At 39.9% G+C, this 23,823-nt stretch overlaps 1 protein-coding gene across 2 annotated transcripts in view; it reads right to left on the bottom strand.

Annotated features, from left to right (window-relative positions):
* Positions 1-728: 728 nt before the first annotated feature.
* ERG (ERG, ETS transcription factor) overlaps positions 729-23,823 on the bottom strand; it is a 65,845-nt gene continuing 42,750 nt past the window's right edge. Inside the window, exons 3-10 of one of the 2 annotated variants that reach the window (XM_009282990.2) lie at positions 20,016-20,167; positions 16,823-17,026; positions 15,781-15,861; positions 13,627-13,698; positions 7,796-7,864; positions 7,422-7,478; positions 5,516-5,563; positions 729-2,706 (exon numbers count right to left, since the gene is read on the bottom strand). In XM_009282990.2, the coding sequence (XP_009281265.1) occupies positions 2,186-2,706; positions 5,516-5,563; positions 7,422-7,478; positions 7,796-7,864; positions 13,627-13,698; positions 15,781-15,861; positions 16,823-17,026; positions 20,016-20,167 (1,204 nt within the window). In that variant the 3' untranslated portion in view covers positions 729-2,185. The remainder of the gene's footprint in view (positions 2,707-5,515; positions 5,564-7,421; positions 7,479-7,795; positions 7,865-13,626; positions 13,699-15,780; positions 15,862-16,822; positions 17,027-20,015; positions 20,168-23,823) is intronic. The other variant, XM_009282991.2, reaches the window with a different exon arrangement.

Raw genomic sequence — 23,823 nt, forward strand, 5'->3', positions numbered from 1 at the left:
TCATAAATGTCAGTGCTGATTTTCCAGACCAGTTCTTCAGATGGTGTTGCAAAAAAATGGAGTCATGCCATTAGGCACCAGATGTAGTTTTGGGGCCCAGGGTACAGTGTGGGAAGCCTCTAAGTCTAGAACAGAAAGAAAACATCCTGCCCTTTGTAAACAGCCAGGATGGACAAATTAACAAGCTACCATACACTCCATTCTAAAGTGAGGAATAATGGAAGTTATTCATTATTCACTTTATTTACTAATAATGATACAGTATGTATTAATAGCAAGGGGCCATGGTAATTCAACATACGATTCAGTATGAAAACACATCTCAGGATGAGATTATGGCGCATAATCTGATGGCAACAAAAGATAATTTCTGGGTGTCAGTATTCTTCCTTAGAGGCCTCCTTTAGACTTCATTTTCAACCTTGGCCATGAAGTTGTCAGAGAATTGGGCATGGTTGCAATCTCTGGGCAAAAGCAGCTCAGGACAAGAATGGCAAGGCACTGTTAAAGAAGGGCTGCAAGTATTTTAGCAGAACTGTCTGGAAAAGAAGATACACAGCACCTGTCCACTTTGAACTTAGGCTAAGCATTGCTATTTGGTCCTACATTTTCATGATTGCCAGATTTCACAAAACAAAATAATGCCTAGCATATTTTAACACGGTGAGTAGGAGATCTGATAGGTGTGTCAGGCACTAAAAATGCAAATGCAAATGCAAACTACAGTGTCAATCTGAATTGCCATGCTAGGCCAAGCTTATTTTATTACATACATTCTGCATTCTAAGTACTAATATGTTCATAATGTAAACATTAAGCATACAGAGTTAAAATTCAAGGCCACAATATTTTTGATTGTCCCTTTTTTGTGTCTTTGGCTGGCCGAGATCAACTCGTAGTGTATAAATGCATAAGTTATATAATAATTATATAAAAAGGAAAAAATAACATTGACTTGTATACTTCATTCTGACAAACGCACAGCGTTCGCGACTCGATAAAGAAAAACTGGCGCCCGCCTAACAAAAATACTTAGATGATTTCTGATTTTGGCAGTCAGGGGTTGTCTCTTGCTTTAACCAATAGAAAACAAACTCCCTTAATAATGATGAGGTTCTAACTGGTAGCTTTTAAATATCAAACACAATTCCAGTTTTACTTTTTTTTAAAAAGAGATGCATATTCTGATTTCTGAATTCTTCTGCTTTTCCCTTTTTCCACCTTTTTTTATTACTATAAAATCAAGTCTGTTCCTTCTGTAATACTGGGAATGGTGTGATACTGAGCAATATGTTTCACAAGTCCAAACAAGTGTTTCTTCATAGTCCCAACGCTACTAAGTTTTCAGTCTTTTCAGTCTCTACCGGTAAAGAAGTTTCTTTTCTCCCATTCTCACCACCTTTGTCCTCCTCTTTCTCCTTTCTGCTTCCTCTGTCAGGTGCAGGCCTCTGATCTACAATCATACACTTGCCCTTCAGCACATTCTCATTTCCAATGTTTGGCTCAGGGTTCCTGTAATACTGTCAAGAAATCTTAAAGTTTGGGTTGTCTTCACAGTTTGAGTAGCTGGTAACACTCTGATGAATGGAACGCATTTGATTTTAACCAAAACAATGTTGTTATATTCCAAATCAGCTTCCACACTAAACCAGTCTCTTTTGTTGATATGTTTTGATTTTTTAAATACAGGTAGGGTTTTTTCCTTTTTTTCCCTGCCCCTCCCTTCTTCCCCCCTCTTTTCTAATGATTCATATATTGTATGTTAGGTCACTATAGACTTATCCTTATATTGCTGTAGTATAGTCCCAGTTTTGCACTAGCAAGATATCAAACTTTACACATAAGCTTATCAACTTTTTAAGACCACTAGCTTTCGTAGGTTTTCCTTATCATTTCATGCTTTTACCTACAATAGTCTATTGTTGTTTGGTCCACAGAGTCGATGCCCATATACATTACATTTTAGTATCTTAATACTTCTTGAATATCTCGTTTAAATCCCTACTACAAAGAGTCTTTTTGACATCTATTTTTTAATGTGTTTTTTCCCAGCCAAACCTTCATTTGTCTCTTTAGGCACTTTTAATTCGTGTACTCCAATAGAGTTCATTGCAATTCATCAGGGACCGTATCCCAGCGAGAAGTGTCTTTGTTTGCTTTTTCTGGTGTTTCTCTTTTTCCCCGCTTAGTAGTAGGTGCCAAGATGAGAAGGCATATGAGCAGCTGGCAGCCTGGTATTGGGGTAGATACCTCCAGTTGGTGAATTCCAGTATGGGTTAGGGGCAGCGAAAAAGCTGGACGATGTTACGGGCAAAGCAGGGGGATGGGGAGCTACAAAGTTCATCTTCTGAGGGTGCGCATGGTAGGAGCTCATGTAGGGGAGGTCTGACGGGTATTTGTACATGGACGACTCTGGGGGATGAGGCTGGAGAGCCTGAGCAATTCCATGGAAATCAAATTTGTAGGCGTAGCGCTTACCATGAACCTTAGTCATAATATTTTTATCATAGTAGTAGCGAAGCGCACGGCTGAGTTTGTCATAGTTCATGTTAGGTTTGCTTTTCCGCTCCCCCCAGCGTCGAGCCACTTCGTCGGGGTCAGTCATCTTGAACTCCCCGTTGGTGCCCTCCCAGGTGATGCAGTTGGAATTGGAGCTGTCCGAGAGGAGCTCCAGCAGGAACTGCCATAGCTGTATCTGCCCACTCCCTGTGGGGGGAAATGAAATAGAAGTGTCAGGACTAGTGACTAATAATGTTAAGACATCAATTCTTCTAAGCTCTCACATAGGACCCTATTAGGAAATGTTGCAATGTCGGTTCCTACTTCTTACTCTTAACTAGTCCCCTTTCTCCCAGCCCTGTCTCATGAAATCCTAAAGAGCAGATATAATGGTAATGTGTCATGTTTTCCCTCATCTGAGTGGCAGAATGCCATTACAGGGAGATATAATAGTTACCTAATGTCATTCAGTGTAGACAATTGATGGGGAAATAATACGGCACTCATTTAGGAAACTAATCTCTAAAGTTCAGGACAAACAGCTTTCACTTGCGTAACATTTTGCTTGTTCTCACAGCATTATGTTGCAACTAAATGTTCTCTGCTATGGAATAAGCCTACACAAAATGGAGAAGTTCAGCGAAAGCTGGGCTCATGCCAAACCATATCATCCATTTGCAGCATTTGGGGAAATGCAGAACGGAAACTTATTAGATTGCTGTTGCACTGCATACAACCATAGAGCAAAACATTTGCAAGAACAGTGAAAAGGTCCATAAAATACATTCTTGTCATCGTTCTGTGTCAAACGAGTTTAAATGATTATTGAAGTTAAGACTTAAAATGTTGGGGTTTTCTCCCTCCTCTGCCAATTTCATCTTAAAAAGAAAATAATTAGTCTGCTGTCAAATTTGCAGAAGTGTGTTGCCCAGAGTTATAGGAACAAAATTTGACCATTTTAGGCAATTGAAAGTAGATTTCAAATGGCCTTGCCACTGATATTCATGTTAAAAGCTTAGCATTTCTTAATAAAGCAGCACTGAAATGATGCAAAATACAGCTGAAGCAGCTTGCAAGGCAATCTGTTTCACAAGCACAATGTCAGCAGAATTTGCCAACCAGCTTGTATGTGCTAACTTCTAAGTACATCTCTGACCAGGAATCAGTTGGGTTTCTTTTTTCTTCCAAACCAGATATGTGGGTATAATAAACAAAGCTTTTCTTCAGAAAGCTTATAGTAGCGAATTATAATATCAAGCTAGAGTAGCATCTGAAATCCATTAGCAGTTTATACTTCAGTGCAACTGAAACCCATATTCGTTTAAATGATATTTATCCAAACTGTCCTTAATGAATTTCTTCTGTTCCATTAACATGCATTAAGTAAACAAACAAACAAAAGAATCCATGGTATGAGCAAGACATGCAAGTTTTAATACACGAAACATAACAAGAGGATTAGCCTTTGAAAATCAATAAACAGTTCAGCACTGGACAAAACACAAATTTTTGAATAAGCAATCCAACATATGTTCTAACATAAACACTTGCCTTCCAAATGTAATATATAGTCCTATGAAAATAAATGGTTGCTGTCAATTTCCTTTTAATGAGAGAGTAATTCCACCAATTTATAAACACACAAAACATGTTAAAGCACAGGAATGATGGTGCATAGGAATTCCATATCTAAATGTTGAAAAAGTATCCCAATACAGATCATGTTAGTGTTTTCCACAGTAATGAAGGCTACCAAATGGACGCTTGACAAAATTGTAAAAGCCGTGGTTTACGAACAAATTAAAGGGAGGTATGCCCCCACTTCCAGTTAAGGTAAGTGTCACTTGGAAACCCACTGCCTTAGGCCATTTGGAGAACCCTATTCTTAATACTCACTTAATTGCTTTCCTATGCCATGCAAAACTGTTTAGAAAGTAAGCTAATCTAGAACTGTGCTTGATGTCACTTGGGATAAAGTGAAAGGAAATGAATCAGTACTTTGGCAATTTCATGCCTTGAAAAGCCATACAATCCTCGTAAGAAGAAACATTGTCACTGGGGGTTGAGGAGACTTGCAATGTGGAACAAGGAACACTGTGCCCTGTGGCTGTTAAAGCAAGGGAAATGGGAAGTAGCACTTACAATGTCAATCCATTGTGGCAGATTATGATGTTGATTATGGTGGTGTACGGCCACAGTGTGTCCTGCGGACTCAGAGTAGCCACAGTGCAATCTGCACAGTTCACAATCAGTGTTATTAACTCACCAAGAAGGTTCCTCATCTTTAGCTAAAATATGCTACAAGCCCCTGTCCACAATGCACCCCGTTGCCTTCTTCTTAAAGTGGGAGAACATTTTTGAAGTGTTTAACCCAATTATTCTTTGCAAATAGATTATGCTTTCCTGTTTTTTCCCTACATATTTTTGCTGGTTTGGGTTATTCATCCCAAAATTTTGTATTTGTCAAGATCAGTATGGCATTGTATTGTTGATTAACAGAATCTGGGACACATATGACGCAGATCGGTAAGAGACTCACGCCTTTCTGGAGGGGTACCTGGAGGCCAGATGGGATATCTTACAGCACTTAACAAAATCCCAATGTTTAGGCAACTGAAGTGAACTCCTGTTGATATGAGGAGCTCAAATATCTCTAATGAGGTATTTGACTGACTGAATGTAACCATCTACTCTAGGATGATTTGAATAGCTCTCTAGAGAGAGCTGTATTAACTACGTCTCCAATGAAAACCATGGGAAATAAGACACCTAGCTCATATGTAGACACCTACATTAAGATACATGAGTTTATGTATCTTAATCTGTGACCTCAGTCCCACCCTTGTGTAATTTAGAAACCTAATCCTGCAACACATTGGGTGTCATCAGCTCCCACTGGGTCATACTGAAGAGTGGTAAAATTGGTCACATCACCTTCCAGGTCTGGCCTTAAAGCTGGAATAAGGACACTAGCAGTGAAGAGAAATCCTCCTAAATCAGCAAAATCCCTTCTCACCTGGATTTGCAAGTCGGCTGCTGGTCGGTCCAAGAATCTGATACGGATCTAGAACATTGTGAAAGAAAGATTTTAAATCATGTAACAACGATGTCAAATATTTTAGGTGTTATTTTTTAACCTTGTAAGGGGCAGTGTATACCGCCTGATGGGACAGCAGGTCCAACACTGGGGAAAGCGGTTCCTTTCTCTGCATCGCAATATTTGCATGTTTTCCCATAAAACTGGGTGTGCAAGGGGACAATTGCAAGGATACACATTTGCCTTTTGTACTGTATTAGCGTGCACAAGCATATATTCAGACTCACTGTAAATTTGGCCCAGAAGTATTCTGATTCCTACTTAAATAAAGTACGCATACACGCAAGCACCCTTTGGTACTATTGACCCTCGCAGCGTGCCAGGGCCCACAGGCACAGACAGGTAATGGGGTGAGAGTCCCCTCCACAAAGGACAGCGGCCTCTCTTCTTGTGAGGCCACATTTGTTTTCCCCGCGCCACTGCTAACTCACTCTGTGCCAAAAGAGCCTCCAGAAGAGAGCTGAGAGTGCATGGCTGAACCCAGGCAATGTGGCTGGGTCTATTCTTTGTCACCGGAGGCGAGTGAGGGATCCCCTGTATTAACCTTGCAACTAGGGTTTTCAGAAGAGCCTGTGTCAGCCACACAATGCCTGTAGCATCTCAATATTTTTCTCAAGGGATTCCCTCCGGAAATGAAAACTCATTTTGGCCTGAATTGAAGTACAACAGGAAAAAGGGGAGGTTGTGACAGAAGTACAAAAGCCGAAGTGATGGGCTGCAAGCACAGCCCGGAGCCCCTCGCTGAATGACCCTGTTGCTGGGCTGCCTCATCTCTGGACAGCTGCTCTCAAACAGTCGCCAGTTTTACAGCCAAGAAGATAATCAGGTTACATTCCTTATGCATTTAAATAATCTGTGCAGCTCACACACAGCCATTAAACAGTCCTGAGGACTTACATAAATGATCAGTATATTTCTTGAAAGATTCTTATGGATGGAAGGCCAGATTAGATAAAACGCTATTTGGGAGAAAAAGCAGTATAATACTTCCCAGGCAGCATGTATATGAGTTAATGAGACGTAGTCATGCGCACAGTCTTATTTAGCTATAACAAAAACCAGAATAATGATTTGAAATCCATGTGATAAAAACAGGCTCAGAGTCTTCTGAGCTAAGAATATCCTCCAGATCTCTTTTATTTCCTATTTCTACCTTTTTGCTTTTAACAAAAGCTGTACCTGACTCAGAATCTCTGTAGTGCTTTCTAGCTACCTGCCCAAAACACAGTCTAATTCACAATAAGGGATTAGGTCCTACCCCATGGATTAGCTGCTTTGAAAACACAAAATGCACCCATTTTGCAAAACCACTAGTCTACAAACTCATGAACTTCTACTTTCTCCTCAGTTTCCCAATAGACTAAGAATCCTTCTAATTCTCCTTTTTAATTTCAGGAGCCCAATTCAAATAGATTTCTGTATGCTGTAATCCATTTTCCTTTCTTTGCTCATGCACATTTTCCAACTGCTAGCATTTCAACTACTGTGGAGTATATGGTCTTTTGACATCCTTACTTTCCACCTTTGTACCTAAACTGTACATAGGTACTTTGTTTAACAGCTTTTTTTACTCTGCAAGGTTGTCACTGCCATTAAACTTTACTAAAAGCAATTTTCAATGGCCATGGGAGCCTTCATCTCAGATCCAGGTATAGAGCCAACTCATACACGTCTGGAGATTTAGTGGTCACCAGCTGGAGATCTTATTAGTGGTCTGAATCACATGTTGCAATTTTCTCCTGGTTAGTAGGTGAGAGCTGTCCTTCTCATCATGTTCAACAAACCCCGTCACACCCAGGCGTAATTCAAACAAAATGACACCTACCTAACTGAGGACGCTGGTCTTCTGTTTTGGGAACTGTTGAGGATGATGGCTGAGTAGCTGAAAATGGAAAAACCCATGTAGTTATTTTTCCAGTTTGGAAGATGGTCACAAAACCTGTGACTGATCACAGGTCTGGGACTCCTGCTGCTCACCACTCAATGATGGTCACAATAGGATTTAGCTTTATAAGACTAAATGGACCTGATGAAGCCTGAATTCAAGGAAGGATGTGGCTGCCCCAGTGACTCCACCCGGTATTGCCTATACACAGCTAACAGGCTTTCCAGCCAAGGCACAGGTAAAAATCCTCCAGAGCTGAATGCTGAGGTAGCTCCTACCAGTTCACTTCAGAGTCTATCCAGGCTGCATTTTACCTTTTGACTGAGGACTGGGGTGGGTGTGACTCGTCCATGCTGATCTCCTGGCTTGCTCATAAGGCAAATCTGCAAAGGAAAAATACACTGGATTCATGCAGATATGGCATAAAGTGTTTATGTCCATAAGGGGCACATTTCTAGGGGACCCATTGGATTGGAAAAATTACTGAAATAGGAAGGACACTCCTTGTTAAAACCTTTATCGTCTTTATTGTCTCTAAAAATAACAGTACCACATTGCCCTCTGCATTGCTCTTTAGAGGTGCCTATTCTTGTTAGATGTCTGAACTGCACTGAAATAGCTGGTACAAATACTCTATAGGCCCCATCATTTCCAAAGGCTTAGAGTACTCCCTTTGGTCTCCTTCCTCAGCCCAGGACACCAAAGAATGACACACACTGTACATCATGGACAATTTATGCTAGAGTCTTGCAGGAAAAGTCCCCCAAGAGGTCAGAGCTCAGATTAAGTATAAACTGTGTACCATCCCTCCCAATCTCAGCATGTAACAGTTATTTTAAGAAGATAGACTTTAGTTGATTTCATGTGTCATTCTCCGTTAGTCTGTTGCTGTCACCCCTTGAGATTGATCAAACCTTATAGGTTGAGTTTGAGAGTTCCCTTTTCTGCCACCTGGTCATAGGCAGAGATATGTGAGACAACAAAGTCTTGGTTTTGTCTGTTGGAGATTCCTCTAAACCACTGTTGTATGTTTGTGTTTGCACCGGCTCTCATTGCCATCACACACTTTGTTGTGCTCTCCCTGTGATATTACTCCTCATGCTTGCAAGTGCTCTCTTCCTCAGAGGCACCCTCTGGTCTCGCTCTCATCATTCAGAATCCAACCTTTTGGGATAATGGATTGCTGCACTTTGCCAATCTCACTTGTTTCTCTTCTACTAGTCATTTCAAATTATTAATAATTCTTTTTCCTTCACTTTCCCTTCCACACCCCTGTATCCTCACAGATCTTTAGAAACATAACATGTGAAAACAGTGAACATGCTTAAATGTTAAACATATATAAGTATACATATTATATTTCTTCCAAAAAGTGGATAGCTTTTTTTCCTGCTTCATCTATTTAAATATTCCTTTCTGCTTCTTGGGACAGGCTCCTTAACTTTACGTATCTAAATTTTCATTTGCCTTTTCTTTCATTTACTCATTACTTCTATTTCATTTAAGTGCTTTAGCATATAAAAATGAAGAAACTAAACCAGAAAAGCTTTCTTCATAAAGTGTATGTAGTAAATTCAAATGTTTGGTTTACCCTTTAAAATCTCTTGCAGTTGCCTGTGCTTTTCTATGGCTGGCTAAAATTGCTGCCAAAATCAGAGACTTACATAGCCTACCCAGGATCTCAGGAAGGTAGCAATACCCACCTGGTAGAACTAAGTTGGAGCAGGTGATTTGATTCTTAACAGTGCTTGTGCTTTATTTTAGAAATTATGTTTGGAAGTTAAACCAGTCAGGAAGTAAAGAAACAGTCACAGACTGGCTCTGTGCAAAACAGATGTATCTCTGCCCATTTCCAAGCACTATGAGCAGAAGTATCGAATGGAAATAAAGTGTAATGTGAAATTTGCAACCAAATTGCCTTTAATTTATTTAGTCTGTTTGGCTTGAGGAGCAGACTGGCGCTAGCAGCACTGTTGTCTCTCGGAATCTTACACTTCAAAAACTGCTTTTGCTGAGATATGCAATTTATCTTTGTATTACATTTGAATAACTAATGCCTTCTTATCCCTGATTTCTTGAGAACTATTCCACAGTCTTGTCCTTCAGAAACACTGAGAAAATAACGTGAATTGCACAAGTGCTCATCTCTAAGCAGAATACTGGTGTGCAGGTGAATCATTGTAACATGCAGATGTCCTGACCAGGTTGAGATCAACACTGCTATTAATTGTTGTAGTTAGAGGCACCTCATGGCCTGAGGACTTTATCATCTGGCAAAAAAATTCAGGACGACTCTGGTCATGTTTCCAGGGGTTTCCAAGTTCTGTCTGTACAGCGAGGGACAGGGCTCAGCCGTGGGCTGCTTGCACGTATCTTGTCCAGTCCTGCCTTGCCTGGCCAGATCCCTACCTCCATGGCAGCCTTGCCAGGGAGATTCTGGTGACATAGGGAACTTATTTTTTTCCTCCAGTTCTTCCATTCCCTGCCCAGAAAGACTACAGACAAATAGGGGAAAAAGATCACAGAAGGTATGTGCTTGTCACTAGGCTGTGCAACTCGTCCTGCAACCTCTCCTCTCCTCTCCTTACACTGAGCAGGTTGTGTGATGTTGTGTGCTTGTACTCCATGGCACTTGCAGCCTTAAAATATATTTGGTACAAATTTAGTACTGTGAGAAAACTGTTTTGCCTTTTAACTCAACACATCATAAGATGGTTTTCTGACTACGCCCTCTCCTTTAAAAGAAAAATCCAGTTATCAGCTTTTCTTGAAATAGCGCAAAATTCCAACTTCATTCTTAGTTCAGTATTGTGCCTCGATAAACATGTTGCCATCCTAGATAAGCAGACCTGTTCTTATTCATGAGATATTAGTACAACATGTCCTTATCTTTGATGGGAATGCTCCTGTTTGATGAGACGTAGACAAACCCATATTAGGTCTTCCTGAGCTCCTGATAGCTTCATTGTATGGCTTTCAGCTTGCTGAAACCTCATGTTCTGTTGTAAAGGTGACTGAAGAAATATGCCTTTGTCATTGCAGTTCATTACAAGCCCTGCTCATTTCCTATTTTCTATTGTAGTGCCCTAACAATGGCAATGCTTAATTACTTTCTCCAGAATTGCATCCCAGGATTTGGCTAATTCCCATTTAACTTTATTTACTCCCCCCTGCTCATTTTTGACCTTTTCCATGTCATCAAGTGATTGTCCCCACGGTCTGCTATTGCTCTCACATGAAGGGTGCTTCGTTATAGAAAAGCTTCTTTGCAGTCTAGTTGAAATGTGACATTTAACTAAAAGGAAAGCCATGGAATAAGCCAACCAAATAGTTTCTTGAGAGAAAACTGATTTTCTGAAAAAAAATCTTTTCTTCTTTCTGAATGAAATTCTGACTTTAAAGATGTTTGTCAACTTTCAATTGTAAAAGATAAAATAAAAGAATACTTTCAAAATCACATGATTGTTTGTTGTAGGAAATGTTTAGTTAGGATACACCAGTTTACACAGAAGAATAGAGACACCCCATATCCAAACTACAACTCCCACAAGGAATTGTGTCAACACAGGAAGATGCTTTTAATGTTGACATAAAGCATTTTGTTTTGTAAGTGTCATTGTAAATGTGATTTGGATAAAAATGCTGAAATGAAGGACTTCACCATGTCTGATACGTGTTTTTTTTTTAGAACCTTTTACTTCAGAGAAAACTAGTACTTTATTTTTTCATCACAAGTCAGGATGAAACAAATATTGAAATCACAGAATTTCCCATGGGATTAAAAAAATCCAGTTTTTGTTCAAATCCAGTGGAAGCATACCCATAAAATAGTATTCTTTCACAGCAGACTCATTCTAGCCTTTGCCTGAAATCCTGTCAATTGGCATGGTTATTTCCTGCAGGACACCCAGGTCCCTCTGGTCTTGCGTTACATGTTCATTTTCATTGGAAACTACTAAGAGCTTTGGGCAACCAGTTTAAATTGCATAGTTGGTAATTGTTTCTATAGCTATACTTTGTCTTCTCATGCATATTCATGTCCAGATTCTTCCGTGCCGTTCAAAGCTCCTGAGTACTACTACAACCTGTGACCACGAGGGCCACAGTCTGCTTTAATGTTTCATGAAAATGTCTAACTTTTTTTTTAATATCCTTTCTTCTAATACTGAGACTAAGCAGGTACTCTGGGACACTCTTTATTTTGATAATTATATCATGTTTCCTCATCCCCAGACCCCAAGTTGAACAATTTCTAACTTTTATATCTTTCAACACACTCGAAAGATTTTCCATATTCCCATGGCTTGCCCTAAGCACCTTCTAATTCTGTAAATAGCCCTTTTGATAAGGGATGATTCACACAGCTTTCCAAACAAGGCCACACTGCTGATTTATTTAATGGCAGAGTCAGATTTCCCATATGATCCTCCTCCACTGTGTTTCTTCATTTGTTTACTTTTTTTTCACTTTGGCCAACAACTAGAGCAGTGGCTTTAATTGTGCCATAAATAAAGATGCCTATGTTAAGTTCTTCTTTTACGAGTGAAGAGGGTTAATTTGAAATCAGTAAGATATCCAAATAACTTGTGTCTTATACCGCATTTATCAACTTGTATTTTCAACTGTTAACATATTGCCAGTTTGTTGATCTCTAATAAGGCTCTGGGTGCCTGTACAGGAATCCTTTAGAGGAATCTCTGGTTTTAAGTAATGACAAAATCATATGTCATCTCTAAGTTTTATACCAAATTTTATTGTGTCCTTTTTCCAATTATTAATAACTATAGATCATGGCAGAGAATGCTAAAGCACCCATGACTTAAGATGTCACTTATTTAGTCTTCGTAACAGGTTAATTAGCCGGTTCTTGATTTGTTAAAATATTTTGTTTCTTATGACATCCTGATTTAACTTTCATTGTAAATAGTTGTGGGGCACTTTGGTAAATGTCTTATGAAAGCCAAATGCCAAATGTATGCATTGGAACAGTGGTTTTCTTTCTATTCACTACAGTATTGTTATAGGCAACAAATCTAGCAGAAGAGTTTGTTTTCCTACAAGCTGAGGAGGGTGGATTTGATCATGTAATGGTCTGGTAGCTGTTTCCCTATCTAACTTTTTAATTATCAATTAACAAATCTGCAGACATGCATATATACATGTATACAAGTGTATATAAAATAGTTACTTGTGTATACTCTCCTGGATTATACCCTAGAGCACTGATAAAAGATAGATAAAATATTTGCTATCCAAAAACCCCTCTGTTTTTAATGATAAAATGTATCTTCTCACAAGAGCTCAGTCAATTCAAGTGTATGTCCCTTCAGAACACTTGGATGCATGCCTCTGGCTCAGTAATGGATTTCCTTTAAATTTAGTATTTTGCTGCAACTCCTCTTGACGTCTCACAGTACTTTGCACTTATTACTGGAAAAGCAAATGTCCAGATTAGGCATTTTTCCAGCATATTTAGTGGTGAAGGGTGATGTAAAGAAGATTTTTAGCTTCATAGCAATGTCCTCATCTCTTTAATTATTCCCGTTAGCCTTTCACAAACCAGCGCACCCACAATACTTTCATGGGCTTCAAACTTTTGAGCAATAAGAACCTTCTTATGTTTTGAGTTTACCTATTTAGTCTCTTAAACTTAGAATCAGGTGTTGTGGGGTTTATTTGCCTCAAACATAAATAAAACGTAGATAGCAGGAGAAACATGTATCCTGCATTTTTAGAGTACTTTTTCCCAATATACTTCAAATAGCATTAGAGGGTATTCTTGCCTCATTTTACAGACAGAGAGCTGAAGCACACTGAAGAGTGACTGTGCTAGGACAATGCAACAGAACCAGAGAATACAGCTCTGGTCTTCTGATTCTCTGGTGCTTTAAACACTAGATAGCATTGCTTCAAAGACAGAGATATGTGGAAGAAACAGACATTAAACTGCTCTATTTAATCATCTCACTCCACACAATGATATATGCACACACATATATATAAAATATATGTATATAATATGTGTGTGTATTCAAAATACAGACTAATGTTTATGAAAAGAGAGTTGAAGGAGAAAAAGAATGAGATACTTCAAGAGATGAAATGAGTAAGATCACAGCATACAAAAGGTGGTCATTGTTCATACCTGGCCTGGTTGTAATTCTTTGTGTTGCTTCTGGATAAACTGATGTGTTTGGAAAAATAAAAGTGGCACCTCCTAAAGAGAAAGAAGAAGACATAACACCTAAAGATTCATTTTCACAGTCCCTAAGCCCAGATATTTTCCCTCTTGTAGTGTGTCTGAATGAAGACTATGAATAACTATTTTCTGTCTCAGGACTGTTATATATAAAAGTTAATTCCGATAGCCTTTGCACCTGTGTAAATCCATTCAAATTACTGGATAAAAGTCTGTGCAAAATCTGTGTTAAGAGAGGAGACAGTCAAGTTCAGGAAATCTCTTCCACCTTCCCCACAATCACCTCCACCTGGGCAGGTGGTTTCATATTTTCTGAAGTAAAACTTCTTTGCCTTCTCTTCATTAATGCATGCACTTCCCAAACAGGTTCCTATTTTCAACAGAGACTGTAGGCCTGGGCCAAAGCCTATTGATGTCTGTGGGAATCTTCTCACAGACTTTGGTCAGCTTTGGGTCAGACCCTCAGAAATCTCGTTCTCTTCACACAGTGAAAAAATTAAAAATACTGAGCTTGATATAGAAAATGATATCTCACTTATCTCAGGCATTGAAATTGCTCTAACTACATCAACAGACTTCTAACGACCATCTCTAGGAACACGAAAAGGGTCATAAGGATTTGTGCAATTATTGCTGACTTCAAGAAGAACTTGTTTCTAACTCTTTTGGGGTCCTTTGAAAATCCCACTCCAAAGTTCTTATGCCACCAGAACAACTAATTATCCATGTGCTGATGATCAGCACGATATTATTCACACTCTCAATGACAGAAATGCAGACAATCTCATTTTGGTGAAATTAATTTCAAAATATCATTGTCAGTGCACACATATAGAAAAAGATAACACATAGAACTGCTAAACAACACTTGGATAACTGTATGTGGAAACTGCTTGGCAAATTAGAATTTGAAAAGCCAGAGATGGAAAAGACCATCGAGTCCATCTATTTTTAAAAAGGGCTTAAGGCTTATTCCAAACCCCATCAAAGTCAATGGAAAATTTTTTGTTGCTTTTGGTGGGGTTTGCAGCAGGCCTACAGCCCACAGTAGGACTTTATGTCAAGTGTCAAACATCTAATCTCAGGAAGAGATCTTCTAATCTAGTTAATTTTGCTAGGAAACTCACTGCTATTTACCACAGTGAAAACATAAATGAAATATGAAAAAGGCATCGCAATCCAAGGTTTTCTTTTTTTTTTTTTTTTTTATTATCCTTTGTATTATCTTTTTCATTTCTCATAAAGAATTGTTATTTCTGGTCACTGTAGGTAACTAATACCCTCAGGCATGATCATGCAATATTCCAAACAACTTTAATCAGTATGTATACCATACTATATGTACAATTCCATGCCATCCTCTGTTGCACAACTGCTAGAGCAAGATAAAATTTATTCTGAATTATTTTCATAAATATTTTAAGTCACATCCTGAAAGACAGATGCTTTTGAGGCATGTATTGTATCGTCCTCCTACCTACACTCAATACTTTTCTGGGCCAACTTAATAGAAGGGTGAATATTAATAAAAATCATTTTACATTCAGATCAGACTTAGTGGAAATCACACCACCAAACCTAGTGGAGTTTCCAGCTCAAGTCCCATATAGCTGACAAATGAGATGAGCTAACTGCCTAAATAGAAATTTTATTGAATTATACGACATATACTGCATGGGAGGGGAGACAATCCCCATTCACCAGAGCCCACAGCACTTAGGCAAGTGCTGAAGCACTTTTGAGCTCCACCAACCTTCTAGGGATCCGTGGAGTAGATCTGACAGTACAATGAGACAGAATGAGAAAAAAAGTCCTCAGAGACAAAGGCCCTGAGCCTGCAGTTTACCATGTGTCAGGGACCCCGTTCTCTTGTAGGACACAAGAAATTACCAGTAAGGAGACCATTTTTGCACCATCTGGCCCTACGTGATCTCACCTTTTTTCTGTGTGTCTGTGCATAAAACTCACACACACAGCAAGGAGAGGATAAGCTTGTCTCCCTCCTGATTTACCGTTTCCATTTTTAGCAAGCAACCCATAAAAAGGAATCCTGTGCTTTTAGAAGATGACCTATAGCAATGGGAGCAGTGCCAGCATTACCTGTGTTTCTAGCATGCATTAACCGTGGAGAGTTTTGTAAGGCCTTATCAACATCATCTGAAGTCAAATGTGGAAGAGGAGCTACAAAACAAAACAAAAAGCAACACCAAAATGAAAAAAAATTGTGAATTATCTTTTTAAACCATATTTTCCCCTGACAGGATTGTCTGAATGCGAGTCTACCGACAGTCAGTTTCAGTCTGCAGTTTGGAGGGAGGCGTGTGCGCTACAGCTTAAACTAGGGCATTCATTTATTCCACATTATGAATGCATAATATTTCTGACTGATTATTGACAGTGTGCGTGTGGAGAAGACTGCACCGCACTGGTGTTGCAACGCTTGTTGTTTTTTTCTTTAAAAACCATGTTCACTTTAACTTTTTTAAACTGAGGCAAACCTGCAAAATTCCTCAAGCTTAGATGAAAGCCCTCAAGCCAGGAATTCACTAGTCCCTTCTTTCCCTTTGAAATGCTAGCCATGCACTACAAGTAATTTGTATTTGGACATCAGGGACTGTTCCTTTTTTCCATGAATTTACAGAACTTTTATTCAATTCAGTGAAATCTTCCTGATCCTATTCAGAGTGGAGCAAACTGCTGTCAGTCCTTAGAATCATGCCTGGAATTCGCTTTATGAATCAATGTTTGTACTCTTGTTTAGCATTCTCATCGTTAAAATGGAAAGAAATGAGTATGTGACCAGAAAAAACATTAGCACTGAATCCCATATGATTTTCTTCCTACAGTATGCTGATGAATATGCTGGGTTTCAATTTGATTTTTCTCTGAGATGGACATGTAGAAATATTCCCTAACTCTTTTCTTCAATGAACATGAGTGAAAGCCAACTGAAATTAATGGGAATCTTTCCATCAAACTCAAGAGGCTTTGGATCAGGCTCCCTATTATGTTCTTAGGAACAGCAACATTTGCAACAGACATTTGAAAACCCAGCTGAGTGTATCCACACCATTAAATCTAAGACTGATATCAACCACAGACTGATTGTAGCCACTACCATAATGACAGAAAACTAGCTTACTCTCTCTGAGGTAGTGTAGGTGTGACAGGAGGATATCTGCATTATAGCTTGGGGTGAGTCTCTGGAAGTCGTCTTTGGTCATTTTACACAGCTCCTTCCCATCGATGTTCTGGAACAACAAGATGTCCACATCCGGGAGACCGTACTCCTTCACCGCCCATTCCAGCCACTGGCGTACGTGGTCTGTGCTCCATAACGTAGGATCTGGTGGTATCACAAAGCATAAAATTAGGCAGAGAGGGGAGAGTGCTGATGCACTGGACCAGTACAAAATAAATGTAGACCACAGTCGAACGGGAGAGACCTTAGTCCCCTGCTGACTTAATTAAGTCAGCAGTTTACTGACTGCTGGAGATACACGAGGAATTAGTTTGGCCTGTTGAGTGCAAAGGAGAATAACTGTCTGTGAAAAACTATTAGGGAAGAGCTGTGAGCTCTGATCACTAACAACAAACCCTCTGCTGTTGAGCTCCTTCTCCCATTCAGTTCTTTTGTCTTATTATTTTTATGCATTACTATCCACAGATTAACATAGGCTCCTGTCCTCATGCAGAGAATACTCTTCAGAAAAGTATTTAAGGGAGCCTGCTGACAGCACTGCAACTTGCATCTGAACAGTTTTCAAAGCTCTCCATTGAATTTCTACCTTTATTCAAGTGAAATTTCCACTCAAGTCAGAAGCACTGTTTCTTGGGCATAGGCTAAGTAAGCACTCACAGATTTGGCTAGTTATTTCATAGAGTGTGTCATATTAAAATATGCTGCAATTCCTTTCCTAGACTGCTGTGTTGCACTGGTGTACATTGCTACACCTGCATGGGTTTTTACTTACTACCTGAAGTATTGGCAAAACCATCTGGGGAAAAAGAACAAGAACTAGTCCAGATTTTAAGCAAAACATAAGGCCAAATACCTTATGTTTCTGAATGAATCCTTGATTTTAACTTAAACTTCTTTTTTGCCTCTGAACTCCTCCTTTTCTATTTCTCTTCCATTCTACTTTTCCCTATTCTTGAGTTACAGTAAGCACCCATAAACATGAAGGTCCCTAATGACCTGCAGTGCACATCCCCATAATGGAAGACAGCTCCTACCATGAAGAATTTATACTTTTTGAAGAGAAAAAACAAACTTCTCGAGAGTCTGTGCCTTCCAACTTAAACAATTCTGTGATTCTGTGATATCCTGAAGACTGAGAATGGAGCACACAGAGCTCAAATGGCTGTACTGTGTCACATAAACGTCTGTGGAAGGGCTGGGACTTGAGTGACAGCCTAAATAGCTTTTCTGTGGCTTAATTCAGTGTCATCCTCTCTCTTTTGATTGTTGTTCAGGCTGGTCTTGAAAGAGGTGGGGACCTCTTTCCATGGGCTAGGAAGTATTGAGAGTCTGTCATGCTGTTGCTCATTCCCAATCCTTCACCCACTAGTGCCTCCCCTTTTCTGATGCTTCTTTTGGCATTTTAAGCCCTTGCAAGTCAGAATATTTAATCCTCTGGAGCTTCAGAGGGTTTCTCTGTTCTCTGAAGTGCACCAAACAACACTTAAAAGAACCCCCCCATCTGGTATGAAATATGTAGCAATCTAGAGAGATGCAAGTCTGGTTGGTAAACCTAGGGTCTGGATGAGATTGCCCACATCTACAGCAAAGAACTCCAACAACTACATTCAGTTTGGTTTGAAGTAAACAACCAAACACCAGGAAGTTTACCAAAACACTTTGATTATGCCTATGATTTTTAAATGCTTCTTATTTATGATAACTAGAAAGTTACCACAGCTGGAAATGTGAATTTTGTTTTTTTTTTATTCCTAAACATTGCCACATGAGCTGCACACTGCCTATGTGGCAGTCAAACAAAACCAACTGATTTTTACCTATACATTTCTTCTAGGGACCTCAAAATAGAAAGGCTGTGACTGTGACCATCTTGTTCCTTGAATGTCACTCAAATCCACCTCAAAACACACCTCCAGGAATACACTGAGAAAAAAAGATCTTGCTGAGCTAACCATGCTAAGGGTTACTAAAAGACTGAAAAAAGTGCCAACCATCAAGAAGACAAATGTTTTAGAAGAACATTCAAATGTCGTGAATTTCAGTGTGGTCTGCTTCCAGTAAGACAGGACACTTCATTATTCAGTGTATCACTCTTCTGTGCTTCAGAATAGAACTGTCAATACCATTGCAGAGCATACTGCAACATACTTGTCCGCACATATCTTGACAAATAACTGAAATAATCACAGCTTGCAAAATTGGCCACAGTTAGTACTCTTGCATATCTTAGCAACTGAAAAACTGTAAGAATATTAAGCAACATAGCAGTAGCAGAAATGTTTCAGATAGGCACATCTCTGCTGGCGAGGAACTAGCAGCAAAACATTCCCTTCTGTTCACAGGTTGCAGGTGTTGTGTCTATGCTGTGTATATCCAGCGGTTTATGAACACCCACATATGTCATGATGGTCTAATGCTTTGACTTCGGAAATAGGCATGCTAATTATTTTGCAAACCGAGACAACAAACCTTCCAGTAGAGGTTTGTTTGGAGGACAAGGCACACAGGAGTGAAAGCCTTCTTGTTCAATTAACTGCTGAATCCCACAACCAAGCTTGCCAAGACTAACCAAGAATTTCTCAATTGTGCTCTTACATTGCAGTGGAGTTGTCAGTTTGCTTATTAAAACGTTTTACACCGCCCAAACTCAGGGGATAACCTACATAAATGCTTTTCATGCACTGTCTGATTTCACAGAAGCTATTGTGTTTTTAGCATGCTGAGAGCCGGACTGCATTTGGTATTTGCAGGGATATCATGTGGTACAACAGTGATCCTTTCTCTCTCCCACACACTCTGCACTCAGCTAGTCCATAGTGTTAGGAAATGGAAGTGGCTCTTCAGTTTTCCCACTTCAGGGTGAAATACTCCAAAAGGAGCTAGAGAATTAGATAAGATCTGAGTGCCTGTAATCAGCCAGTTCTGCTGCTGAAATGGGAAGAACAGGTTGAGGAGGTGGCTTCACCATGGTATTTCTCAGCTCGGTCTCTTAATAACCCTGGGAAATTACTGCTCTTTTCTTCCTGATCACCAGTATCACATTGCCACTTTTCTCTAAATCTTCTTAAATAATGTAGTAGACTTAGGGGAAATGCATTTTTTTTGTCTGAAATTTTTGTGTAGAGGGTCTAACCTGCTGGCACAATGACTCTTCGTTCATTGGTAGTCATATTTGGGGGTGGAACATGCTTCTCTTCCATGTAGTTTCCATAGTTCATCCCAACATTTTCTGAGCCGCTAACCATTTTCCCTCCTTTTGCCACGCTGCAGTCATCAGGGGAATTCCTAGACAGAGAAGAGAGATGTGCTTCTATTATTATTCCAGTCCCTACTAATATCCTCAGCAAAGAATCATGCTGAATGAAATGGAAAAAATGAGACTTGAGCACCAGGGTTGGGCTGTCACTGGAAAACTCAGTACCTACCACCCAATGACTCTGCTGATTTCTTCAGTTGCCTCAGAAAAAATGACAAGCCTCAAAGGACCATATGTTTATTTTTATTTTCAAAGGATCAGGCTCTTACATGTCTCCAAACATATAAACACTAACGATTTATTTCCAGAGATGGGGCTAGAATGGAGGCTTGTTCATGAGCTTGCTGAGCCTGATGGCTGCAAGTAGCTGCACTTCTCTCTCCAAACATCTTACAGACAACTCAGCAAACATAGACATGCACTTAATGTAAATTTTCTGAGGGAAAACTATTATTAGTTGTCGTTGTCCAAGCCTTGGACAAGGCTTGTCCAAGGCTTGGACAGCTTCCCATCTCCACTGCTGTCATTGTTTCATATGGGCCATGCTCAGTTGCACTTTATGTCATGCAATGTAGACACACCTCTACGTATGGCTTACAGAAAAGGAACATTTGCCAATGCCATGATTCAAAATACCACACGCATGACTGGAAAAACCTTTCAGCTCCTGACTAGCACAGTCTCCATGGTACTGTAGTCAAGAAATGGAAATCTGCAGAGGATCTGCAACCAGACACCTCTTTAATTTTGGCTTCGCTTTCTGAATAGAGTCTTTAGGTTTAACATCCCACAGGGGGTTCCCTAATGGCATTTTAATTGCATCACAGTTTTCTTTCTGGCAGACACAGACATATTTGTCCCTTAATTTAATGTCTACAATGTGTTTCATCAGAGAGAGAAAAATTGTTACAAAAATCAAGATAAAGAACAGAGCCACCGGGAATACCTTTAAATGTAAAGAGGCTGTTTGGCAAGGTAAGGAGGGTGTTAGTTGGGTTTTGGTTTCTTTAGCGATACTACATTACTTACAAGCTTTCTTTTAGTCCTGCCATTTAACTCCTGAAACTGTACTATGGTCTTACTAAACAAGCAGCAAGTCAGGTTGCGATGCTTCATTTCAGTTCCTTGCAAACCAACTAATTTGCAGTCCAGAGAACTGAGAGACCCTCCAAGACCCAGACTCCGTGTTTCACCCAGAGCCTCTTGCTCTCCCCAGCTCAGAAATCCCAGCTCTTGCTGCAAGTGTTGGGCAGCAATGTCACTGTAAACCCACCAGTGGTCAGAATACAGGTGCTTTCCCAGAAGACTTTTGCTATTGTTTGAGGACAGACGAGGAAAAATAATAGAGTTTAGACCACAGTCTGCTCAACATACATCAAAAGGATGTGGCAGATATTTTAGCCAATGCCCAAGTGACTCGGTCGAGTTGACTGTTCAGCTGCTTTTGGCTGGGATAGAGTTAATTTTCTTCATAGTAGCTGGTATGGGGCTATGTTCTGGATTTGTGCTGAAAACAGTGTTGATAATACAGGGATGTTTTAGCTATTGCTGAGCAGTGCTTACACAGAGTCAAGGCCTTTTCTGTTTCTCCCCCCAACCCACCAGCGAGTAGGCTGGGGGTGCACAAGAAGTTGGGAGGGGACACAGCCAGGACAGCTGACCCCAACTGACCAAAGGGATGTTCCACACCATGTGACGTCATGCTCAGCATATAAAGCTGGGGGAAGAAGGAGGAAGGGGGGGACGTTCGGAGTGATGGCGTCTGTCTTCCCAAGTAACCGTTATGCGTGATGGAGCCCTGCTTTCCTGGAGATGGCTGAACACCTGCCTGCCAGTGGGAAGGAGTGAATGAATTCCTTGTTTTGCTTTGCTTGTGTGCGTGGCTTTTGCTTTACTTATTAAACTGTCTTTATCTCAACCCACCAGTTTTCTCACTTTTGCTCTTCAGATTCCCCTATCCCACCGGGGGGGACTGAGCGAGCGGCTGTGTGGTGCTCAGTTGCTGGCTGGGGTTAAACCACGACAACTGCCATGCGTCAGGAACTAATGCAGTTATAATTCTCATGTGTGTTTTAAAAAATAACTAGCACTTGGAAAGCTGAAAAGATTTAGTATACATCTTAAATACTAAAAGTACATTTTAAGTATATCAGTTTTTTTCTACGCAGTGTTACTACTAATTTTACTATGTTGTGTTAATGTATTATTAAAAAAAAATTAACTGCTGATGGCTTTCAGTTTAAAAATAAAATATATCACAGAAACCATTCAGTGGGTACTGTCATCTTCTTTAGGAGAAGGAACAGGGCCTTGAATGTTGCCTGGGAAATGTTGGCTTCACACACCTTTTTCAGGTATAAAATGTCTTGGGTGCCACATAACATATTACCTATGAAATCTGCCTTGTGTAAAGGTCCTACAACTGCTTTGTCAGCCACAGGACTGAATAATAACCACAAGAGAAGATATAGTCAGCACGCGGTCTTGCCTGTCATTGAGTGGTGGTGAATTTAGCCTTTCCTCTCAGAAGCAGAATACTTGGGTATTATTCTCTCAGGTTTAACTTTTCTATCCCACTACATACCTCTACATATAATTCTGGGATGCAGCTTATTTCTCTCTAAACAGAGCTAAGCAAAACAAAGTAACTTTTTCTTTCAGACATAAACATGTTCAAAAAGAGCTTTTGTGATGATTGCTTGTGACTAAAATGTTGGCTTTTTCTGTTTACCTTTACAAATACAAATGGCATATATGCATAAGTGAGTCCGCATACTAAATCACATATATTTGGAAACACCATCCAGCTCCTGCCCTTATACCTGTGCAGGTGCCCACCCTGACTCCCAAGGTCAGTTGTGTTACAAAGCCAAAAGAAAGAACCATTTGGCCCATTCACTGACTTTTTAGGGATGTTTTTGGGAAACAGAGAGCTAGCAGCATCCTTTGGCCTAACTGGCGCAGTTACTTTATTTTGTTTTTTCTGTGAAAAGGAACTTGGGATATAGGGACATCAAAGTCTTGCTGCTGATGTGAAATATCACATCAGTATTAGCTTACACCACTTCTATGGGCAATCGTGCATTAAAAACACTCTTGTAAACACTGAACAGTAAATAATGTGAAAGATCCAGCAGTAGCACACAGCTTTTGGCAATCTGACAGGGCTTCTGAGCTGGTTTTCTGATCTGAATATAAACAGACACGGCTGGGGAAGAAGATCATAAATAAATCATAACTTTTCATTAAAATCCAGAAGCAGATGGTCAAGGGCTTTGTCCCATTACCTTACTGGGTGGACAAGCAAATCCCCAGTTCAGCAAATCTTCTAAGACCATGCTTAACTTCAAGCACGTAAGCAGCTCCATGGGAGCTAACAGGACTACTCAGGTACTTCAAATTGAGCGTGTGCTTATGCATACCACTGAACCAAGTCTTAATTCAAATGGCTGGAATGGACTTCTACAGTATAGAAAGCAAAACTGAAAATGCAGGCAGACACTAGAAAATGGTATTTTTAGTGCTCAGAACAACAAGAGAGTGATTGTCTGCAAAGGCTTTTTTTAGGACTTTCTGTGAGTCTGCTCTATTTCTGAACCACCGGGGGAGCAGGGGCAGTGGAAAAGCAACTTTCAGAAAGTGTGCCCAGTGTAAAGGGTGAAGCTTTGCAGTGATTCATCCTGAG

Source organism: Aptenodytes forsteri, unplaced genomic scaffold (assembly GCF_000699145.1).
Source record: "Aptenodytes forsteri isolate BGI_AS27 unplaced genomic scaffold, ASM69914v1 Scaffold2, whole genome shotgun sequence".
Taxonomy (NCBI): Eukaryota; Metazoa; Chordata; class Aves; order Sphenisciformes; family Spheniscidae; genus Aptenodytes; species Aptenodytes forsteri.